The 22,086-nt window shown below is 44.6% G+C and overlaps 1 protein-coding gene across 1 annotated transcript in view; it reads right to left on the bottom strand.

The window, feature by feature from the left end:
* Positions 1–22,086, bottom strand: part of GDPD1 (glycerophosphodiester phosphodiesterase domain containing 1) — a 243,155-nt gene that overhangs the window by 137,188 nt on the left and 83,881 nt on the right. The window contains exon 3 of the mRNA XM_069226416.1: positions 3,291–3,429. Within this exon, the coding sequence (XP_069082517.1) occupies positions 3,291–3,429 (139 nt within the window). The remainder of the gene's footprint in view (positions 1–3,290; positions 3,430–22,086) is intronic.

Here is a 22,086-nt window from a genome sequence, read left to right as displayed (position 1 = left end):
TTCACCCCAGCAGTGGAATTTGACTTATACTGCTGGTCAAATTTTAGACTTATCACAGAGGAGCTATCAAGTTGGGCTCTCCTCTCAACCCTCGTCTTATTAGGAGTTTTATAGAGCTAGCCCCCTGCTCCTTTAGTTCAGTAACTATTATGAGTAATAACTCCTTAGTGAGGGGGTGTGGTACCTGCTTTTTGAACATCAGCATTAGTTACCCTGCTCTTAAAAAAGGAGTCTCTTGTAGTGAATCCTATCTTGTTCAATAGGAAGCAGGAGCTGAGTTAACCTTCTGGCTTGCAGACTTGTGCCCCCGTCACTCAGTGACTTTTACCCTACTTAGCTTGCTCTGTTTTAGTGCAATTATTTAATTATATCTTCCCAAGATGGCTGCATTGTTTCTAGTTAGGAAGATGTTTTAGTTTCACTTTATCAGTGCCATTCTGCTAAGGCGTAACTATCAGTGCCAAAGATAGATAAAATGTATGTATTCACATTAGGTACCTTCCCACCTTGTGCTTTCTAGGGAATTGTTTATGTAACTGCCTCCCCAAGCATGTCGTCTTATCTATTGTTTGGGAACATACCTATGTCAGGTGTCCAATCAGATCTGTATAAATACACCTTACACAGACAGATAGTTAGAGGGATCCCTACCAGATGCCATTGAGGCTATCTATGCTACATGTTGCCTTGATGCTGACCCACTCTTCGTGTCCCCACGGAGTCTGATCTAGAGAACTCATTCCAAGGTAACAAGTGTAGGGGGGGCTCTTCTCGTGGACATGGTACTGGCAGATTAGGTTTAACACACCTCGTTCTCTTTAGGTTAGAAATTAGGTTCATCATGCTAGGGTATTAGGGCCTACACCACACCTGCTTTACACTTCATGTTATTGCAAGATGGTGGGGGGTCTTTGTATTCATGACTCTTGTTTTTACCATTCTGTTCCTTGCATTATTCATTATCCTAAACACTGCAGTCCAAGCAATTGTTCATAGATTATAGTCTTGTTAATAAAACCTATTGAAAACTCGAATGCATCTCTTTCATTGCCTGTGTCTGATTGAGACATGTTGTTTATAAGAGAAAGGGGTAATCTCCGTTTAACCCCGACCTCCCTTAGAGGTCGCACTCTTGAGTCCATGCGTAAAGGCTGCCACACGTCACCTTTTACTGTTACTTGGGTTTTTGGTGAGGTTCTGCTTGTGAGTCGGGAGGGTTGAGAGGAACGTTGCGACTTGTTGTAGGACTGGCCTAGTCACCTACAAACAAAAGTGCTGTCCTCCTTAAACCATCAGTTTTGCCTAGAGCAAGAGTCAAACTACAACACTGTAGACGCTAGCTTTAGCTCTAATTATCAACCGATTTCTCTTCTTCTGTTTTTTTGCAAAAATCCTGGAGAGCTGGGTAAATACACAGCTAGCTTCTTACAGTGAGGAAAATGGTGTGTTTAATAGGTAATAATCTGGATTCAGATCCTACCTTAGTGCTGAAACCGTACTTATGGTGGCTACTAATGACATCTGTATGCTCTTGGATGGAGGAAGTTCAATGGCACTCATCTTCCTTGATTTGTCAGCCGCCTTTGATACTATTTCACTGAAGAGGTTATTTGCTATTGGCATTAGAGACAACCCACTCAGATAGTTTGAATCCTTTCTGGAAACTAGAACTCAGGCAGTCCAGATGGCAACTGTTCGCTCAGATTTTTAAGATATTGCCTGTGGTATTCCTCAGGGGTCCGCTCTCAGTCCCAATCGTTTTAATATACATGTTGCTCCCCTGGCAGATCAGCATGGATGGCAACATTTCCCAACTCCAGGAGAAGTTCAAAAGCTGTTTGATCAATTTAGCTATGTGGATGAATGCCAATTCTCTCCGGCTACATTCAGATAGAAGTGAGATTTTGATATTCAGTAATCCCCGGATCTGGTCCTCTATGTGGTGGCCCCAATTGTTACGAGAATGTCCGGAAGCAGCATCCACAGCCTACAATGTGGGAGTAGTATTTAAGCATCAGATTAATAAATTAATGACTACATTCTTCCGGCTAATGAAACAACTAAAGAAGATCCTCCTTTGTATTACTCAACAATCTCAACAGTTGTTGGTGCAAGCCTGGATTTTAAACAAACTGGACTATTGCCATGCTCTCTATGTTGGACTTCTGGATTACTTATAAAGAGGTTACAACTTATACAGAATGTGGCATCTAGGTTGATTTTTAGAAGGAGTAAGTTTAACAGAATCTCAGCTTTACTTGGCCAGTTACGCTGGCTTCCTGTTCATGTAAGATGTTGGTTCAAGGCCCTGTGCATGGTTCATACGGTCTTTTACCCAGTAGCTCAGTCTTAGTATATATGTGATGTGTTTAAAAAATACATTGCTCTCAGACTGCTTTGCTTGACCTCTGCCTGTCTGATCACAGTACCTAAATACCAGAGAGCAAGACTGGGAGGACGGGCTTTTTCTGCGGTAACAGCTCTGGCATGGAACAGATTGTCACCTGAACTATGCCTTCAGCCAAATATCTTAAAATTTCACAGAGCACTAAAAACCCATTTGTTTGCAAAGGCTTTGCCTGGAGCCATTGCTATGCGAGTTGCTGTATAGAGTGTATTAGTTTGCTAGTGCCAGGATACCCTTGGGTAATTAGGAACACTATAAAACTAATAAATAAATAACAAAATAACTCCTTGTCCAGACCCAGCCTCACCCTAGTTTGTCAACAAACATAATTCAAACCCTAATTCCTTTAAAGAGAAACTGGACAGACCACAGAACGCAAGGACACCGCCATAAAGCAGAAGTGCCCAACTAAGTTCAGAAGGGTTGGGTGCAAGCCACATTTTCAGGATACTCTTGTGAGATATATGCCCCGATGGCAAATTTAAATGGAGCGTACATAAATTATTTTTAAAGTGTGGCGAAGATATGGCCTGCTAGAACCTATGTTGAAGTTAACAGTTGCTAGCACATTTGTTGAATATATGGAAATAACGCAATTAAACGTTAACATTGCTTTCAATAATAATACAACCCTGTGCTATATGTCTGGTAAGGTAGGAAATGTTGGCAGAAACCTTTTAAGTTCTTAGTTTTAGTTCAGACTAGGTTTTTGCTACTTTGGACGAATTTGAGATTGGGAGGTAAAACTAGTACATAAAGTTGTTCATATTTGTTTCTAATGAACAATGAACAGTCATGAGTTTGTGTTTCTTGTGCAATCTTGATTCATTTTTCATCATTAAAAAACACATAATCAGCATAAATGTACGGAACGTTTACTCACACAGTATTTCAGGTCACAGATATTGATGTCGACACCCGCAGACCTCTTCAGGTTTCCGTCATGTGACACGACGACTTGGTCATCTTTGGTTATGTGGCAGTCAAGTTCCAACATATCGGTCCCTATGTTGTGAACTGCACTGTGCAACAAGGACAAGAAAACAAATCGCTTTAAACATCAGGAACGCTGAACGATGCAATGTGCTTCAAACACATACATTTCAGCTTCCATTAACGTCTCTTCTATTCTGTGTGTGCGCCCATGCAGAAACCTCCTGCTTCAAGCCCCTGCAATGTGCTAATGAGCTTTGAAAAAGCTTTGTGTGAACCTAGAGACACTGCTGTGTTTATACGGAAGGACTGGCTGCAAGAAGGGTCTGGCTCTCAAGTGCCGCGAGAGCCACTTCACACAGCAAATGCAACGAGGATTGGCTGAAATGTCAGGTATCATCTACAAGGTGTCTCCAACTAGTGCTACTAGTTGCTCACAGACACCTTCAGAGTAGCTCACAGCATTGGTTCATGAGAACAAAATGATGTTTCTGAATGCTTTTAAATGGGAGAAAATTCAAATGAAGAGTCAACTTAATGATTAGGTTAATTCGTTTTTAATTTTATCCCATTTCAAACTGTTGCATTTACAAACAGCAGGCCTCTCAGTGCCCAGTAGACACTGTGCCATACTTATAAATGAAAAATACTGTAATTTTTTTCAAATGTGAGGAATGTAAAGTGGATAAAAATATTCCTATGAAATATTAAGTCCATGTTTTTCTCCACTTTCAATTAAGCCAATCACGTCTTAATATCTTATAAAGCATGTTTTTTCACTTTAAATTTAAATTCCTCCTATTTGAACAAATGTGCTTTGTTTTTCTGTTATTAATATGGCGCCTTGTCTACAGACCACTAGGTTCAAGATGCCTGCTCCATCATCACTGTATAAGGAGGCACTGACCTAGCCCGTTAGTAATCTTTTTGAACTAATTGGACCAGCAAGCCAAACTGGTCCCCTTCCTATGAGAAACAACTTAAAAGTTCATCCAAATCTCATAAAGATGAACATTCAGCATGGATGTCACTACACCCTCTCAAAGTGAACTCTCTAAACACGGAGTTCCTGCTAATCACCCCTTACCATGCAGTACCCTTATGCAAACTGGTTCAATGGGATAAATATACTTAACTGCAAAACATCCATAGTTGAAAATCCAAAATCTGAACCTATCCTGCCACATCAGTACACTTGCTGAAGGGGCCTAACACAAAATAATACTCCACAGGGGGATCAGATTCTATGTCAGGACCGGAGGCTTCGGATTATGCTTTCTTTTATCTTTACTGACAAACAGCAGCCAATAAACAACCATTAAACTTAAACTACATTTCCCATAAATCCATGCTGTCCAATCATGGGTACCTCCTGCCTCCATATATAACTGCAACACTAGAGTCCTTCCTCTTTCTTTGCTGCTGCAGAAGCCAGATAAGTGTTTTCCTTGTATATCTCATCTGTACAATCTGTTAAGAATGCAGTGTTTTTTGCACGCGATTATAGTGTATTCGGAGATCTCATTCGATCCCTATACTGAAGCCAGCAGGGAGTGGGAGCGAGTCCGGCGGAGTTTTCCACCTGTTATTTAATTGTAGAGTACATGGTCCACTTTCTATTGTGCCGCATGCGCGAAGGGGAAGTTCTGATTTTCATTTCGGATCAACTCTTCACGCGCGCACAGCACCTCGCATTACCGTGGACTCGGAAAATACCTGATGGGGCTGCAATAAGCATTTAGGGCTGTGCCCAGGGGAAATATATTAATATATATATTAAAGTACATCTTTTGTGTGCAAGTGCTCCCTCCCAGATCAAGTTTTAAGTGCTGGCCAGGCAGTTCTTCTACTGCCAATTTGAGAATACTTCAAACCTGCCACAGGGTCATTACCCCCTCCCTTTGTTGAACTCCTCCATTCCTTTTGAATTTAATAATGGCCTACTACAGCGATGATGAAGATAAATTTCAGGAATTGCAAGAGGTGCCGGAGGAGCACCAGATGGAGGAGAGACTAGTGGAGGCACTGGACCACCATGTGCAGGACTCCATAAATTAGGCCTTAATAAAAGCCCTGAAGCCTTTTACTCAATCACTGACCAATTTTTAGGCGAAAACAGTCTGTTGACTCACTCGCAATCCCTAGACGTTTCAGGATTGCCTAGAAAACTTTCAGGAGGAGCCTCTTCATCTGATATTTTGGCGCAAATGCTGTCATCTGTGTTGAGGGATCATAAATATGAAGGGCATTCCCCTCGTGACTCCACAACCCAATTTCCATTCCTCCCTCAACCTCAAGAGGAGGCGCAAGTACTCTCGCAGTCTAACTCGGATCTGACGAGTCTCAAGATTCCCCTCCTCCACTAAAGAAAAAGCGCAAATCTCACCACGTTTCCGAGGAGACTCTTCCGAGCGGGCGTAATCTTTTGTTTGCCCCGGAGGATATTATACATCCTAGATCCACGGAATGGGTTCCCTCTGCCGAAGTCGCCCACTATGTTCAAGACAGACTAAGGAAACGTTTCGAAAAAGATGTTCGCAAAACCTTGCGTTCAGAATGTCCCAGACTGTCCTTAACTGGTAAGGTACCCCAGAATTAGATCCAAGCATGGTGACATTTCTTGAAAAATTCGCAAAAGACCCCAAGAAAGGTTTAGACCGCGCTTGGCGCGGCTGCCAAGATAAGCTTCTTGATGTATCTAGCCCGATCACAAAAATATTAGCTTTAGTGATCCAAGCAAAAGAATCCAGCTCTCCCCTGGACTCAGAGACAGTGCTGCAATGGGCTCAATGCGCTATTTCTATCCTCTGTAACGCTAACTGCACCATGTCCACAGAGCACCATCACTCCTTCCTTATGCGATTGGATCCTAAGTTACCAGACTTAGCAACTAATGAAGCAGGGTCCCTAGCAAACCGAATGCTCTTTGGAAATAAGTTTATTAAGGATTTGGGAAAATATGTAGCCAAATTGACTGCCCTGGATAAGGCCCAGTCATCCATTAAGAAGGTCTACAGTAATGCTCTTTTTGCGCAGGGCTGGGCGTTTCAGGGGTTGAGCGTACGGCCGAGGTTTTCAGACCTCCAGGATTGCACAGCAGAGAGGCAGAGGAGGACAATACACTTCCTCCAGTTTCTACCCCACACGGTACAGAGGTGGAGGCAGGAACCACAGGGGCTCCCATGGTGGTGGTTCAGGACAGGAGGCTAGTACATCAGGTAAGGATTATTCATGTTTCAGAAGTGGTATTGGGGGGAAGAATTCAACTTTTTCCTCTAGCCTGGCGAGAAATCCCACAGGACCCTTCGATTCCGCAGGCGATTCAGGGCTTTCGTCTGGAGTTTTACGCTCCTCTGGTCTGAAACGCTTCCCCCCCCCACCTCTCTATTTTTCCCGCAAAGAGCAATCTTTCATAGACAAAGAGGTTGCTGCTCTGAAACAAAAAGGAGCAGTGATGGAATCTCGCCCGCATCCTCATGGGTTTATGAGCACAATTTATCTGGTTCAAAAGAAAGGAGGCGGCTCCCGCCTGGTTTTGAATCTCAAACAGTTCAACTCTTGGATGGTTTATCACCATTTCAAGATGGAGGGCATTCATCTCCTCAGAGATTTATTGCAAAACGGCGATTGGCTAGTCAGATTAGACCTAAAAGACGCATATCTTTCGGTGCCAATTTTCGCACCTCATCGACGCTTCCTCCAATTTAAATGGAATTCCACTTGTTCGAATTCACCACACTCCCCTTCGGTCTGTCATCAGCACCTTGGTGTTTCACCAAGATTATGCGTCCAGTAGTTGAACATTTGAGCGAAAGAGGGGTGAGAATTATTGTTTACCTCGACGACATCCTGATTATGTTACAGGACAAGGATACTGTCAGATGTCATCTCAACTGGACGATTCAATTAATTCAGAACCTCTGGTTCATCATCAACGCTGAGAAATCATGCTTGGTACACCGTCACAGAGCATTGAATTCTTAGGTTTCCAAATAGATTCAGTCAGAGCCTTGCTTTTACTTCCCTTAGCCAAACGGATAATGATCAAGAAAGAGTTGAGTAGAGCCCTTGTCTCCCTGACTATATCACTGAAGATGTTGGCACATCTACTGGGACTTTTGGCATCCTCGATCCAAGCCATTTTTCTAGGGCCTCTCCATTACAGGGCTCTTGAGAGATTGAAAATGTTACATCTCCAGAAAGGCCTTCAGTATTCGGAACATATTCAGATTTCGGAGGAGGCCAAGAAAGAGATTTTTCTTGGTGGCTCACTCGTATGGAGGCCTGGAATGGACGGGTGATTTTCTCATCAGCTCCAGACTTGGTGATAGAGTCGGATGCCAGCCTTTGGGGCTGGGGAGCATGATGTGGTTCAGTTCGTTGGTCCCCAGGGGAACTGAATTATCACATCAATTGCCTGGAACTGTTGGTGGGGGCATTTGCGTTTCAATCCCTTTCTCCCCGCAAAACGCATTGTTGCAGTCTCCTCAGGATGGACAATGTGTCAGGGGTCCAATATATCAATCGCCTCGGAGAGACCAGATCTCGCCTGTTGACGGAGATAGCAAAGGATTTCTGGCATTATTGTCTGAACCATCAGATTTCGGTGATGGCCGAGTATATTCCGGGTCGATCCAATACGACAGCGGATTGGAATACTTGTTTCCTCCGAGATTTCGGTGATTGGAAACTCACGCCGGAGGTATTCCAAGCACTTCAGAAACAGTGGGGGTTTTGTCAGATCGACTTGTTTGCCACCCGGTTGAACAATCAGCTCCCGGTCTATTACAGATGGAGACCTGATCCCCTTCCAGCAGGGATGGATGCATTCCTTCAATCCTGGCCTCAGGGACTTCTATATGCCTTCCTGACGATTGCCATGATTCCAAGGATGATGGTTCAAATAATTCAGCAATCGGCGGAGATGATCTTGGCGACTCCCTTTTGGAGAGCTCAGCCTTGGTTCCCTTTGGCAAGGACTCTTTCGTGCGCCTTCCCAGTGATCATTCCGGACAGAGAACATCTTCTCTTAGACCCTTCGGACAGAGTTCATCCTCTAATCATGCAGGGGCAATTGTCTGATGGCGTGGAGACTTTCCAGAGACGTTGGCAAGTGCCGGGAGTTTCAGACTCAGCTTTGTATTTCCTATCTCAATGCTGGGCCCCCTCCACTCATAAGAGATATGAGCAGGCCTGGAGGAAGTGGCTATGTTGGTGCGGTGAAAGGAGTTTGGATCCCATAGGATTTGAAATTCATGTCATAGTCAATTTTTTTATCGGACTTGGCCTCCAAAGGTTTGGCCTACCAAACGATTAACAACTCTGTTCAAATATCTCAGCAGGTCATCCTCATATTCAAGGTAAACCGGTGGGCGAACATCCGTTAATGTGCAAGCTCCTCAGAGGCATCCATATGGTTAAACCTCCTCCACCGAGGAATTTGCCTTTATGGAATGTCAATGTGGTCCTACATTTCCTTAAGAATTGGCCTTGTAATGAGGACCTTCCTCGGAAACAGCTTTCAGATACGCTTACTATGTTACTATGCTTACCTTCATGCAGATGTATTTCGGATGTCAAAGCTCTGGACTTATCAGGTAGAGTATTTACTCCTTCTGGGGTTTCCTTTACCATTTCAGGGCACACACAAACATTGTCACTGTGTATTTCTTACCCCTCATTTCCTAATGATAAAACATTATGTGTGGTACAGTGCACAAAACCTTATGAGAATGTTACAAGAGAATTTAGACATGAAGTCTGTGGTCATTGCTTTGCAAAAACCATTTAGACCAGTTGCAGCAGCAACTTTGGCTCGTTGGGTCCATTGGTTATTAACAGAAGCAGGCATTGATACCTCTATGTTTGGAGCTCATTCTGTCAGAGTAGCCATGGCTTCCAAGGCGTTTACAACAGGTGTGAGATTTGAGGATATCATGAACACAGCTGACTGGTCCAGTGATTCTCCTTTTAAAGTGTTTTATCATAAGCCAATAGTAGATGTGTTGTCGGGGTGGTGAGTAATCTTTAAACTAGCATAATCCGAAGCCTCCGGTCCTGACATAGAATAAAAATAACTCTAGCTAACGTGTCAAGAATTTTGGATTCTATTAAGGACACAGAGGTGAGGATTATCCCACCTGTGTTGAAATTAAACATGATATGTATTTATTATGTACATTGCTTTATTGTTCACTTGCCCAGCCCTTTGGAGTTGGATATTATTTTTGTTTCTCTTTTTCTTCAGGGATGAATGTTTCTGCATCTTGAAGGCTCTTGAGTGAGTGTTTATGGAGAATCTGAGCGCCTGGATTCAGGGACATCTACAGAAGATAAGAGACAAGTGCTCATCAAGTTCTGGATTGGATGGTTGGAGCGGTTGTTCTGCAAGTTCTTTTCACTGACTTTTGTTATTCCTGTTATGACAAAGAAAGAGGAAGGACTATAGTGTTGCAGCTATATATGGAGGCAGGAGGTGCCTGTGATTGGACAGCATGTGTTTATGGGGAATGTAGTTTAAGTTTAATGGTTGTTTATTGGCTGCTGTTTGTCAGTAAGGATGAGAGAAAGCATAATCCTTGCCTGTGTGTCCTTAATAGAATCTAAAATTCTTGATGCGTTAGCTAGAAAATGTTTAATCCTTCATCCTTACTGACCACTTTAAAACTGTTGCCCAGTCACTCGAAACCTCCAGGACTTAGCTACAGGAACTGTAAATTGTCTGGCATTCCAAAAACAAATTATCAACACCACTGGTCAACTACGAACTGATGCAAAGTTCAAACCACATTACCCCTACCGTAATCACCTATAATGGTTCACCATTCAGGCCAGAAACGTATTCAAGCTGGCCTATATTGTTCACAAAGTGATGTACAGGAGAGTTACAAACTACCGGACTACAAACCAGCCATCTTAAGTGGTTCCTTCTCACTCTGAAGTGCAGAAACAGTTCTTCTGGAAATGGCTTATTTGAAAAAGTTGAAGCAGTGTTTCTAAGGAAGTGGCCCCAGAATATGGAACTCCATCCTTCCAGCTATAAGGAAGAATCCCTTCCATGACAATTTTAAGAAACATCTCAAGGATCTATTTTTACAACGGTACTCACAAATATGAAAGGTACCTTTCTTTCTTGTGTAGTGACCAAGCCAGAGCAGTAACAAAAAATACTCTGGACTGAAGATTAGGTTCACCAGAGGGCACTTTCCTAATTCCAAAGAATATGGAAACTGTATCCAGTCTTGCTATGGGTATGAAGACAAACAATACCCATAGGATTGTCTGCTCCCTATTTAAGACTCACCCTCTGCTAGTCAAGACTAGATGTAAATATTGTAGCTACCAACTGCCTTGTTTACTTTCTCGTACCCGTTTACAGTACAACATATTGGTAAATGTTGGGGTGGCACTGTCACCTGCCTGGTGTACCAAACTTAGAGTACCTGGTATCATGTTTTTTATGTTTGGCTACACTTTCACGCTAATCTAGCATGTAAGCAAAGACCTAGACCATTCCCTTGCTGTAGGTGCGGTCCTGGACCGGTCCTAGAAATGAAAGAGTACACCAAGCGCACAGTCCTTAGTGGCAGTGGACTACCACACTTGTGTCAAACTCTGGCATGTAGAGTAGTGGGGTGACCTTTTTATCTGTGTCATGGGAGTGAGTGGTGGCCTTCTGCCCCCCTTGTGTAAAGCTCCACATCTACAAGCTAGCCTGAATCCTTTAGTGATCAGCCCAGCGTATTTGTGCCTCTATGTATTTGTGTAGTCTGCATAATACAAGCACAGGGTGTGTCTGAGTGAACCAGAGTGAAGGAGGCCATTTTGGAAGCCCCTACCCTGATCATGTGCACAAGATGTAGAGGAGGCATGCGTCCCCTAAGTAATTCAATTAAGTCATTTTCTGCAATATTCCTGAGTACTGCCATTCCAAAGATGAAGAGGGGGGGGGGGGGGGGGGGGGGGGGATTTACAGCAGTCTTTTTCCAGAGTCTGAAGAGTCCTTTAAGGGAAGCCTGCCTTTTGGCTCTCTTCCTGATCATTGTCAGTAGGGCTGTTGATAGCCAGGTGCAGAATGCTCACTCTTTGTGCCTCTCTGGGGTGTGTAACATGGAGACAACCCTGCTGTGAAAAGCATCACTCTAGACAAAGGCTAAGTCTGTAAATCAGCCAGAGAAGGGCACATGAAAGAAGAACCAATCCAAACCACTTCTGAGAGTGCAGATAGAGAATACAAAATTCCTTTCTGTTATACCTGTATACAAATGGAAGCTATTGACCCACTTGTTATCTGACTTCTAAGCTGTCTTTGACCAAGGAGGGGTGTGTACCTTGAGGACTGCTAAGCAACCAGAGCTGGTGTCTTTCAGCTAGCTTCCCAGAGATGAGGGGGCATTGCCTAGAGTCTAATCTGAAGGGAGAACTGTCTCCCCGTTCCGCAACGCCAGGACATACCCTGCCTCAGGGAAGAGGACCGGAGTGAGCCAATCCTGAAGGAGGAGGTGACTACCAGCACTAAGTAAGTTTGACCCCGAAACTGGGAGTCCATCCACAAGAGACTCCTAACCAGTGTGTTTCTGACAGAGGATATGTTGCACTTGCCAAAGTATGCCCAAGTGGATTGCCCCAGCAAAACCTTCCCCCCTGATGGTCTGTGGCACTGGCCTGAAATGTGCCCGAGTGGACCTATGCAGCTGCAGTACGCAGCACTAGCTCTAAGTGGGCCTGAGCAGTATGCACCACTGAAGAACAGACGGTTGCTAGGCACGTAGCACATGTCCAAGTGTTCCAGAACCAATTTCAAAATGATTAGCCTGCAGCTCTTGCCCAATAGTGCCCAAGCAGGCAACGCTGCTGTGACTAAAGATGCACTTCCCTACTGTATGCCTTCGTGACCTGTGTCAATGTGACTCTGAGTGTGTTTGCTTGAAGCTCCGAATGGAAGTGTGCCGTATAGAATGGTGTCACCCAGATGACACTGTAAAGAACCTAGAAGCAGCCCAACTGCTGCCCCACACACCCAGGTATTGCAGCTTCAATTCCTATGAAGCCTGTCCAGCTGACCCATCAACTCATCAAACAGCATGAGTGGAAGAACGACCCTGCCAAACGTGTGAATTCTAACTTTCTGTTGACTCACTGTCGACCCGGAAGAGGGTCAAGGCTCCAAAGGTAGCTCACGCTCCTTCCTGCAGCCCCCTCCTGACTTCACTGCAAGACTCAGCATCTTTTCCAGGGATCAGATTAGTAGGATGGCACACCCGCGACTGGTGCATCTTCCCCAATGGGAGCAAGGACACGGACTGATGCATGCTGAGGCCTAGACGAGGCCCACCAGGAGAATTTGCTTTTGGTGAGAAACTACAACAGAGATTGTGGACTGACTGCTTGAGGAGGGGGAACACTGCACCTGTGCCTTAGACCCACTAAAAAGACCTACTTATTGTAGAGAGGGAGGAGAGGTAGAGGGCCAGCATTGGGGGTACCCCCACCCGTGGTACAGTGGCTCTAAGTGCCCACATATGGGAGTCTGTAGGATAACGCTTTAACGTGGATTAAAGTACTTCTCTTATATAGAGACAAGTACTGGGCTGGATAATCCGTTACTGTGATTTTGGGGTTTGGTGGGTGCTCAGATTGTTGTACCTTCATATTATCTTCCCTAAGAAGACTGTGAATGCGCGCCATCACTACCACTGAGGGTAAACTGGTGAATGGGTTGTACTTGGGCCACTTTGCAAAGCTATACAACCGTCTTGGGGGTGTCAGAGGCAAATGACACCAGCCCCCACAGCTGAGGCCCTGTAGCATCTGTAGCATCTACTTGCCCAGTGGCCCGCTGAACAGGGTCCGACAGCATACTATGCAACTTGATCTTGTTCTTCATTCTAATCTAGACCTTAAACCATGTTTACACTATATTTCATAAATCCTTTTGTTCTTACGTAAAGCGCTCTTCTACCTTAATGTTCTTAGGTCAGGCTATAAAAATGCATATAAATAAATATACAAACAAGAGTAGGCTTTCTCATGAACCCATTCAACATACAGAGTAGAACTCTGTTCTCTGGAATGCTGTTCGAGCAGATCTCTATCAGATTGCAGAGAACTGAAGCTATACCTCTTCCACACCATTTATGAGTAGCAGGCCACCTACTCACTCACGCCCCCAGTCTCCCACACCCACCCACCAAGCTAGACCTACTCATCCCACTATCTATTCATCATCAAGCTGGTTATTTGACTCTGGACCTTCTTGTCATCCTGCTTGTCACTTGCCTATAGCAAATATCGGACAAGCATTCACGAGTCTCCTGTGGACTCTTCGCTACCGATTCATCACCATCTTCTCAGCACACCAAGGTGGGTTCATTAAACGTTAATGAAGACCCGCATATGTCTTATATTTAGGTCTTCGAAGTAGCATAGCCGCAAAATGAAGTACTTTAAAGAAACCATAAAATAAACAAAGGTGCAGTAATATGGTCAGTTCCCAAGGGTATGGGGAAATTATTCTCACGCTCTTCGATTCTGATGAACAGCGACACTATCCCCACTATAATATTATGCAGAGTACTACAGGCAATCAACGCAGGGGCCGGGTCAGACGCAGATTCCAGCCATACATCATAAAGGAGAACAGTAGCCGGCATTGCCAGCTCTATTCAGTACCCTGCAGGCTGCCAGCAATAGCAGCTGCTGGAGTTTCACTTCCTGCTCACAGAGGACAACTTATGTGCTAGGAAAAAAGCAAGCTCAGCAACCCTGATATTGGCTTCTCTCCGTGCATCATGCCTCGGTCACAGACTTGCAGAATTCAAAACTTTGGATAAGGGCTGTTTACTCCCAATCTACATTTAGTATAGGCTCTCTTTCGCACCAGTGAGGTGCTAAAAATAGGGCTACTTTCCAAATGAAATCTAAATAGAAGTGAAAATCAAGGAAGACCATTAGCACATTTCTTTGTCTGTTGCGAGTTGTAATTGATTCAGCAATGAACAACTGTAATAGGCTATGTAGATAAGTCACTTGCATAAACACATCCATGCCATTCGTAAACTCATATTTGCTGTGAAACTGCTCATCAAATATTCGGAAATAGGGGGTCAGAGCGAACCATCATTGTCTCAGTCAGGGGCTGACTACTGATCAGTGAGGTGCAGCTCGACTCCTGTGGCAGAACGAGCTATCAGACCTATGACTGACATACTCATCTGCGCTTACAGCTACTCACTGAAACAACAAATGGTGATGGGTGGACTACTTAAATTAATATTAGTCTCTTGTAAGTATTGTTATGTTAAGTTAAGTAGATTTATTTGGTGCCTACTCACCCCAAAGGTCTATCCTGGGACATACCGGTGCATAACAGAGAGACAAGCGCAACAACCATTGGCAAAGCCAATAGGTTTGACTTTTGTTTTTTCTTTTGCATTCTGTCTTACTAACTGGATTATAAATATTAGAAAAACGTTATAATAATCTTTGTTTTAAATGTGATAAACCATTAATAGTTGTTTATGATGTGATGTATGTCCAATTAATATCCCAGGGTTCCAAACTTTTAATATGTACCTTAGTTAATATAGCATTGTATCAGAGTATACTAATGTGTAGTGTCACTGCACCTGCTGCACCATTCAAATCATGCCCTTTTTAATTGTAAGGTAACCACAATTGTGCATGCCTGTTTAGCAGTAAAATATAGCTATATTTGGGGTTTTGATGAGTTATGTCAACTTTTGGCCTCTCACCATTCAAATCATGACCTTAGTGCCTGTAAGATAACTGCAAGTGTCTGCATGTGTAGAAGTAATATTTAGCATGATTTGTGTTTAGTGGGGTTCCTAGAGCTTTTGGGCATGATGCCACTATCTGCTGCACCATTCAAATCATGACTCTAATGCCTTCAAGATAACTGCACATGTGACTGCCTATTTAGTTGTATAAAAAAAAATAAAAAAAAAAGCAATATTTGGTTTTCAGAAGGGTTCCTAGAGCTCTTGGCCCCGGAATCACTGCACGTGCTGCACCATTGGAATCATATCCATAGTGCCTGCACTTGTGACTGCCTGTTTAGTAGAAAAACAGGCTGGTGGCTTAGTGGACTAATGTGTCCACCGTAGGGGCCTGTGTTTGACCTCAAGGTCACAGGCTCAAATCCTGGCGGGTCCACTCAGCCTTTCATCCAAGTTCTGAGGTCGATAAAATGAGTACCATTAAGGTGGGTAACAATAAGCATCTGTTATTCAGTGCCAACATGCTTACAGGTGACGGTGACCTTTACAAATGCATATTATGTTAATTAAAACAATACTTGGTGTTTTGAGGATTCATGACAATTTTTTGGCCGTGGTGCCACTGCCCCTGCTGCACCATTCAAATCTTGACTGTAGTGCCTGCAAGATAACTGCACTTGTGACTGCTGGGGTAGCCGTAAAATATACCAATAATCAGTGTATAGAGGGGTTCCTAGAGCTTTTGTTTCCGGTGCCACGGCACCGGCTGCACCAATGAAATCATGACCCTAGTGCATGCTAGATAACTGCACTTATGACTGCCTGTTTAGTGGAACATTTAGCAATAATCTGTGTTTATTGGGGTCCCTGGAGCTTTTGGCCTAGGTGTCACTGCACTGCTGCACCATTCAAATCATTCCCCTTTTAACTGCAAGGTAACTGCAATTGTGACTGCCTCTTTAGTAGTAAAATATAGCAAAATCCGTTTTTTTAGAGGAGTTCTGACAACTTTTGGGCCTGGTGACCCCAGTGCCTGCAAGATAACTGCACTTGCCTGTTCATAGTAAATTTAACACAAATCTATATTTAGAGGAAATCTAAAACCATTATGGCCCCTATTCAAATAATGACCCTGGTTCCTGCAAGATATTTGTACTTGTTACAGTCTGTTTGGTAGTAAACAAAACAGCAATATTTGGTGTTTAATGGGGTTCCTAGAGCTTTTCGCCATGGTGCCACTGCACCTGCTGTACCTTTCAAATCATGATCCAAATGCCTGCAAGGTAACTGTACTTGTGACTGCCTGTTTAGTAGTAAAATACAGCAATATCTGGTGTTTAGAAGAGTTCTGACAACTTTTGGGCCTTGTGCCACTGCACCTGGTTCACCATTCAAATCATGACCGTATTGCCCACAAGGTAACTGCACTCGTGACTTTCTATTTAGTAGGAAAATATAGCAATATTTGGTGTTTAGAGGAGTTATGCCAACTTTTGGTCCTGGTGCCACTGCACCTGCTGCACCATTCAAATCAAGACCAGGTGCCTGCAAGGTAACTGCACGTGTGACTGTTTAGTAATAATATATAGCAATATTTGGTGTTAAAGAGGGGTTCCTAGAGCTTTTGGCCCCTGTGTCACTGCACCTGCTGTACCACTAAAATCAGGACCCTAGTGCCTGTAAGATAACTGCACTTGTGACTGCCTGTTTAGTAGGAACATTTAGCAATAACCTATGTTTAGACGGGTTCTCACACTTTGTGGCATCGGTGCCACAGCACGTGCTACACAATTAAAATCAAAAATGAAAATAAATCAAGGAACTGCTAAGTATGTACATCTAAAATCGATAAACCTAAAGCAATTCCATGTGCTTAGCAGAAACTTGACTGAAAGGCTTGAGAGCATTAGGATCTAGTAACACGTAAACAGCTACAGGGAGGACATCTGTGTTTTAACTGAGTTCGACTGACTCTTTTAAATGCTTTTAAACATTATTGTTTTTTACTTCCCTGGGCAAGAGCATGCAATGCCAACATATTTAATACACCCAAAAATTGAAAAAAGTAATATTGGATAGGTGTTAGAAATGGGGTCTTTGGTTGACAGTCAGGTTACCCCCTGTTCAAGCAAGGACCCTCTCTCTAGTCAGGGTAAAAGAGAATCACCCTCAGCTAACCCCTGCTTACTCCCTTGGTAGCTTGGCAGAACAGTAGGCTTAACTTCAGAGTGCTAGGTGTAAAGCATTTGTACCAACACACACAGTAACTTAATGAAAACACTACAAAATGACAACACCAGTTTATTAAAATAGGAAATATTTATCTAAACAAAACAAGACCAAAACGACAAAAATCCACCATACACAGGTCAAGTTATCAAAAAATGCAAAAAGAGTCATTAAGTAGTTTTAAAAACACACTTGCGCTGCTAGCGTGAAATTGTACCTGGTGCGCGTCAAAACTAACCCCGCACGGGCAGGTGTGCGTCAAAAATAACCCTGCACGGACGGGTGTGAGTAGGAAATCCAGCCGCACGATGATCCGAAAACCCCACAGTGCAGGTTGTGATCTCTCAGCCTCCGTCAGCGATGCTGCGCGTAATTCTCCTGCTCCGTGCGTCGATTCTTCGGTCACTTTTCCTGCGAGCGTCGTTTCTCAGCTGCGGAGCCGGCGGCGCGTCATTTTTTCAGCCGCAGATCAGAGTTGCATCAATCTTTTTCCCGCACGGTGCTCTGTGCGTGGATTTCCTTGTCTTTAGGCTGCCAGCTTCTCCTTTCAGGGTCCCAGGAACTGGATGGACACCACAGGGCAGAGTAGGAGTCTCTCCAGAGATTCCAGGTGCTGGCAGAGAGAAGTCTTTGCTGTCCCTGAGACTTCAAACAACAGGAGGCAAGCTCTAGATCAAGCCCTTGGAGATTTCTTCTCAAGATGGAAGGCACACAAAGTCCAATCTTTCCCTCTTACTCTGGCAGAAGCAGCAACTGCAGGATAGCTCCACAAAGCACAGTCACAGGCAGGGCAGCTCTTCTTCCTCAGCTATTCAGCTCTTCTCCAGGCAGAGGGTCCTCTTGGCTCCATAAGTGTTTCTCAAGTCAGTGGTTTTGGGTGCCCTTCTTATACCCAATTTCTCCTTTGAAGTAGGCATACTTCAAAGTAAAGTCTCCTTTGAATGTGAAATCCTGCCTTGCCCAGGCCAGGCCCCAGACACTCACCAGGGGGTTGGCGACTGCATTGTGTGAGGGCAGGCACAGCCCTTTCAGGTGTGAGTGACCACTCCTCCTCTCCCTCCTAGCACAGATGGCTCATCAGGGTATGCAGGCTACACCCCAGCTCCCTTTGTGTCACTATCTAGTGTGAGGTGCAACCAGCCCAATTGTAAAACTGACCCAAACAGGGGATCCACAAACAGAGCGAGTCACAGAAATGGTATAAGCAAGAAAATGCTCACTTTCTAAAAGTGGCATTTTCAAACACACAATCTTAAGATCAACTTTACTAAAAGATGTATTTTTAAATTGTGAGCTCAGAGAACCCAAACTCCACATGTCCATCCGCTCCCAAAGGGAATCTACACTTTAATCAGATTTAAAGGTAGCCCCCATGTTAACCTATGAGAGGGACAGGCCTTGTAACAGTGAAAAACGAATTTAACAATATTTCACTGTCAGGACATATAAGAACGAGTTACTTACCTTCGGTAACGCCTTTTCTGGTGGATACATTAGCTACCTGTGGATTCCTCACTTATTGAATTCTCCCCTTGCGCCAGCTTTCGACGGAAATCTTCTTCCTAGCTTTTGCACGTCGACGAGGACGTCACAATTGCCCACGCGATGCCGTCTGACGTCATACAGGCAATAAGAGGTCCTCGCCGACGTCAGTACCAACATTTTTTACGTGCCTCTGAGACGAATAGGCCATTGAAACAATTAATCATATAACAATATTTAATTACACCAAAAGATAAAAACATCAGTCCAAAATGTCAATAGTATGTATAGCAATCTTACAAACACTCCTTTCTCTTCTTTTTTTTTTTTTTTGTTTTTTTTAAATATACTTATATACATAAATATATACATTATATTTGAAATCCATCAACTACCAAGAGGAGCACACCCAAGGATAGCTTGGTAAGACCAGACAGGCAACAGGGAGGCGGGAGGGACCGTGAGGAATCCACAGGTAGCTAATGTATCCACCAGAAAAGGCGTTACCGAAGGTAAGCAACTCGTTCTTCTGATGGATACAACTACCTGTGGATTCCTCACTTATTGAATAGAGTCCCAAAGCAGTACCGCACTCGGTGGAGGGTGCCAGAATGGTCAAACCAAGAAATCCTGCAGCACTGACCGTGCAAAATGGCCATCCCTCCTACCCTCCGAATCTAAGCAATAATGTTTTGCAAAAGTGTGGAGGAATGACCAAGTTGCGGCCTTGCAGATGTCAACCACAGGAACACCCCTAGCCAAAGCCGAAGAGGCCGACTTATCTCTGGTGGAATATGCTCTTTATTCCATCAGGGGGTTCTTTCTTTGCCAGAGAATAACACAGCTTAATGCAAAGAATGACCCACCTGCAGAGTGTTCTATTGTGGACTGCCCTTCCTCTCCTCTTTCCCACGTACCCGATGAAGAGTTGATCCTCCAATCTAAACTCCTTCGTTCTGTCCACGAAGAAGCTCAGCGCTCTTCTCGAGACCAAACTATGTAGTCTTTCTTCCTCTTTCGAAGGATGAGGTGGAGGATAAAAAGAGGAGAGAGTAATAGTCTGACCCATATGGAAGGGTGAAACAACCTTCGGCAAGAAAGCAGCCTTGGTCCTCAACACCACCTTATCTACATAGAAGGATGTATACGGTAGCTTAACAGAAAGAGCCTGAAGCTCACTCACTCTTCTAGCTGAAGTAATTGCAACAAGGAAAATAGCCTTCAAAACCAATAACCTTATGGGGCAAGAATGCATTGGCTCAAACGGTGAGCCCATAAGAAATGTGAAGACTAGATTTAAATCCCACTGAGGCATAATGAAAGGAGTGGGAGGAAATTTATGACTGAGACCTTTTAAAAATCTTAATACTAAAGGTGATTTAAATAAGGAAGGTTGGTCTGGAAGACACAGAAAGGCTGACAGGGCCGACAAATAGCCCTTGACTGTAGCCACTGCACAACCCCTCTGTGCCAGGGACAAAGCAAAAGACAAGACATCTGATAAGTGGGCACGTAAGGGATCAATTTGTCTTTCTCCACACCAACACACAAATTTAGCCCACCTGCTAGCATAGATAGATTTAGTGGAGTGTCGCCTGGCCGATAAAATAACATCCACTACCTCAGGTGGGAGAGAAAAGGAACTCAGGTTGCCACGTTCAATCTCCAGGCATGAAGGTGCAGGCTCTGGAGGTGGGGGTGTAAAACCTGCCCCTGCGATTGTGAGAGGAGGTCTGCCCTGAGAGGGAGACGGAGCGGTGGGCACAGAAAGAGTTGGAGCAGATCTGAATACCATACCTTCCTTGGCCAATCCGGAGCTATTAAGATGACTTGGGCCCGGTCTTGGCAAATTTTCCTCGGAACCCGAGGAATCAAAGGTATGGGGGAAACGCGTAAAGCAACTGGTCGCACCAGGACATCTGAAACGTGTCCCCCAACGTTCCTTGCACAGGATACTGGAGGCTGCAGAACAGCGAGTTCTCCAGAGTGGCAAAAAGATCTACCCAAGGGATTCCCCACATCTGGAAGATCTGTCGGACTAGATCTGGGAGAAGACGCCACTTGTGATCGGTGGAGAAGTGCCGACTGAGACTGTCTGCACGCACGTTCAAGACTCCGGTCAGATGGTTTGCTACCAAGCAAATCCGATGGTCCCTTGCCCAGGACCATAGTCTGCAGAGAAGGTATGACCCTACTCCTCCCGGTTTGTTTATATACCACATCGCGGTAGTATTGTCCGTCAAGACCTGAACCGCATGGCCGCGAAAGGAAGGGAGAAAGGCCTTGAGAGCCAAACGTATTGCCCGCAACTCCAACAGATTTATATGAAACATTTGTTCCACTGGAGACCAATGACCTTTGACCTCCATGTCCCCCAGATGAGCTCCCCACCCTAGAGTGGAACCATCAGTTATTACTGTGGTCACCGGCGGAGGTTGCGAAAACGGCCTTCCTTGAGAAAGATTGCTGTCCGCAACCCACCATCTTAGATCCACTGCAGCATCCCTGGAGATCTTTACCGATCCCTCGAGATCTCCTTTGTGTTGAGACCACTGCTTTCGGAGGCACCACTGAAGAGCCCTCATGTGCCAGCGACTGTGAGTGACCAACAGAATGCAAGAAGCAAACAGACCGGGCAGACGTAGGACCTGGAGGACTGGAATGACCGCTCCACTTTGAAACATTGGAACCAACGCCTGAATGTCCTGAATCCGCTGAGGCGGAGGAAAGGCGCGATTCAACGTTGTATCCAGTACTGCCCCTATAAACAGAGGCGCTTAGAGGGCTCCAGGTGAGAATTGGGCACGTTCACAGAAAAACCCAGGTCGAACAACAACTGGGTTGTCAACTGCAGGTGACGCAGCACGAGCTCCGGAGACTTGGCTTTGATCAACCAGTCGTCCAGATAAGGAAATACCGCTATCCCCTTCCTTCTGAGCTTTGCTGCAACCACCGCCATCACCTTTGTGAAGACTCGAGGTGCAGAAGTAAGACCAAACGGGAGGACCGCAAACTGATAGTGCTGCGATCCCACCACAAACCGGAGATACTTCCTGTGCGACTTGAGTATCGGGATGTGAAAGTAAGCATCCTGTAAGTCGACAGACACCCTCCAATCTCCTTCGTTCAACGCCAAAAGCACCTGAGCCAAGGTCAGCATCTTGAACTTTTCCTGTTTGAGGAACCAATTCAAGATCGTCAGGTCCAGGATTGGCCTCAAACAACCATCCTTCTTGGGGATCAGGAAGTATCTTGAGTAACAACCCTGACCCCTCTCCTGCTCTGGAACCAACTCCA

Source organism: Pleurodeles waltl, chromosome 3_1 (genome assembly GCF_031143425.1).
Source record: "Pleurodeles waltl isolate 20211129_DDA chromosome 3_1, aPleWal1.hap1.20221129, whole genome shotgun sequence".
In the NCBI taxonomy this organism is placed as follows: Eukaryota; Metazoa; Chordata; class Amphibia; order Caudata; family Salamandridae; genus Pleurodeles; species Pleurodeles waltl.
The sequence above is the reverse complement of the archived record's forward strand: the minus strand, read 5'-3'. Positions and strand labels throughout refer to the sequence as shown.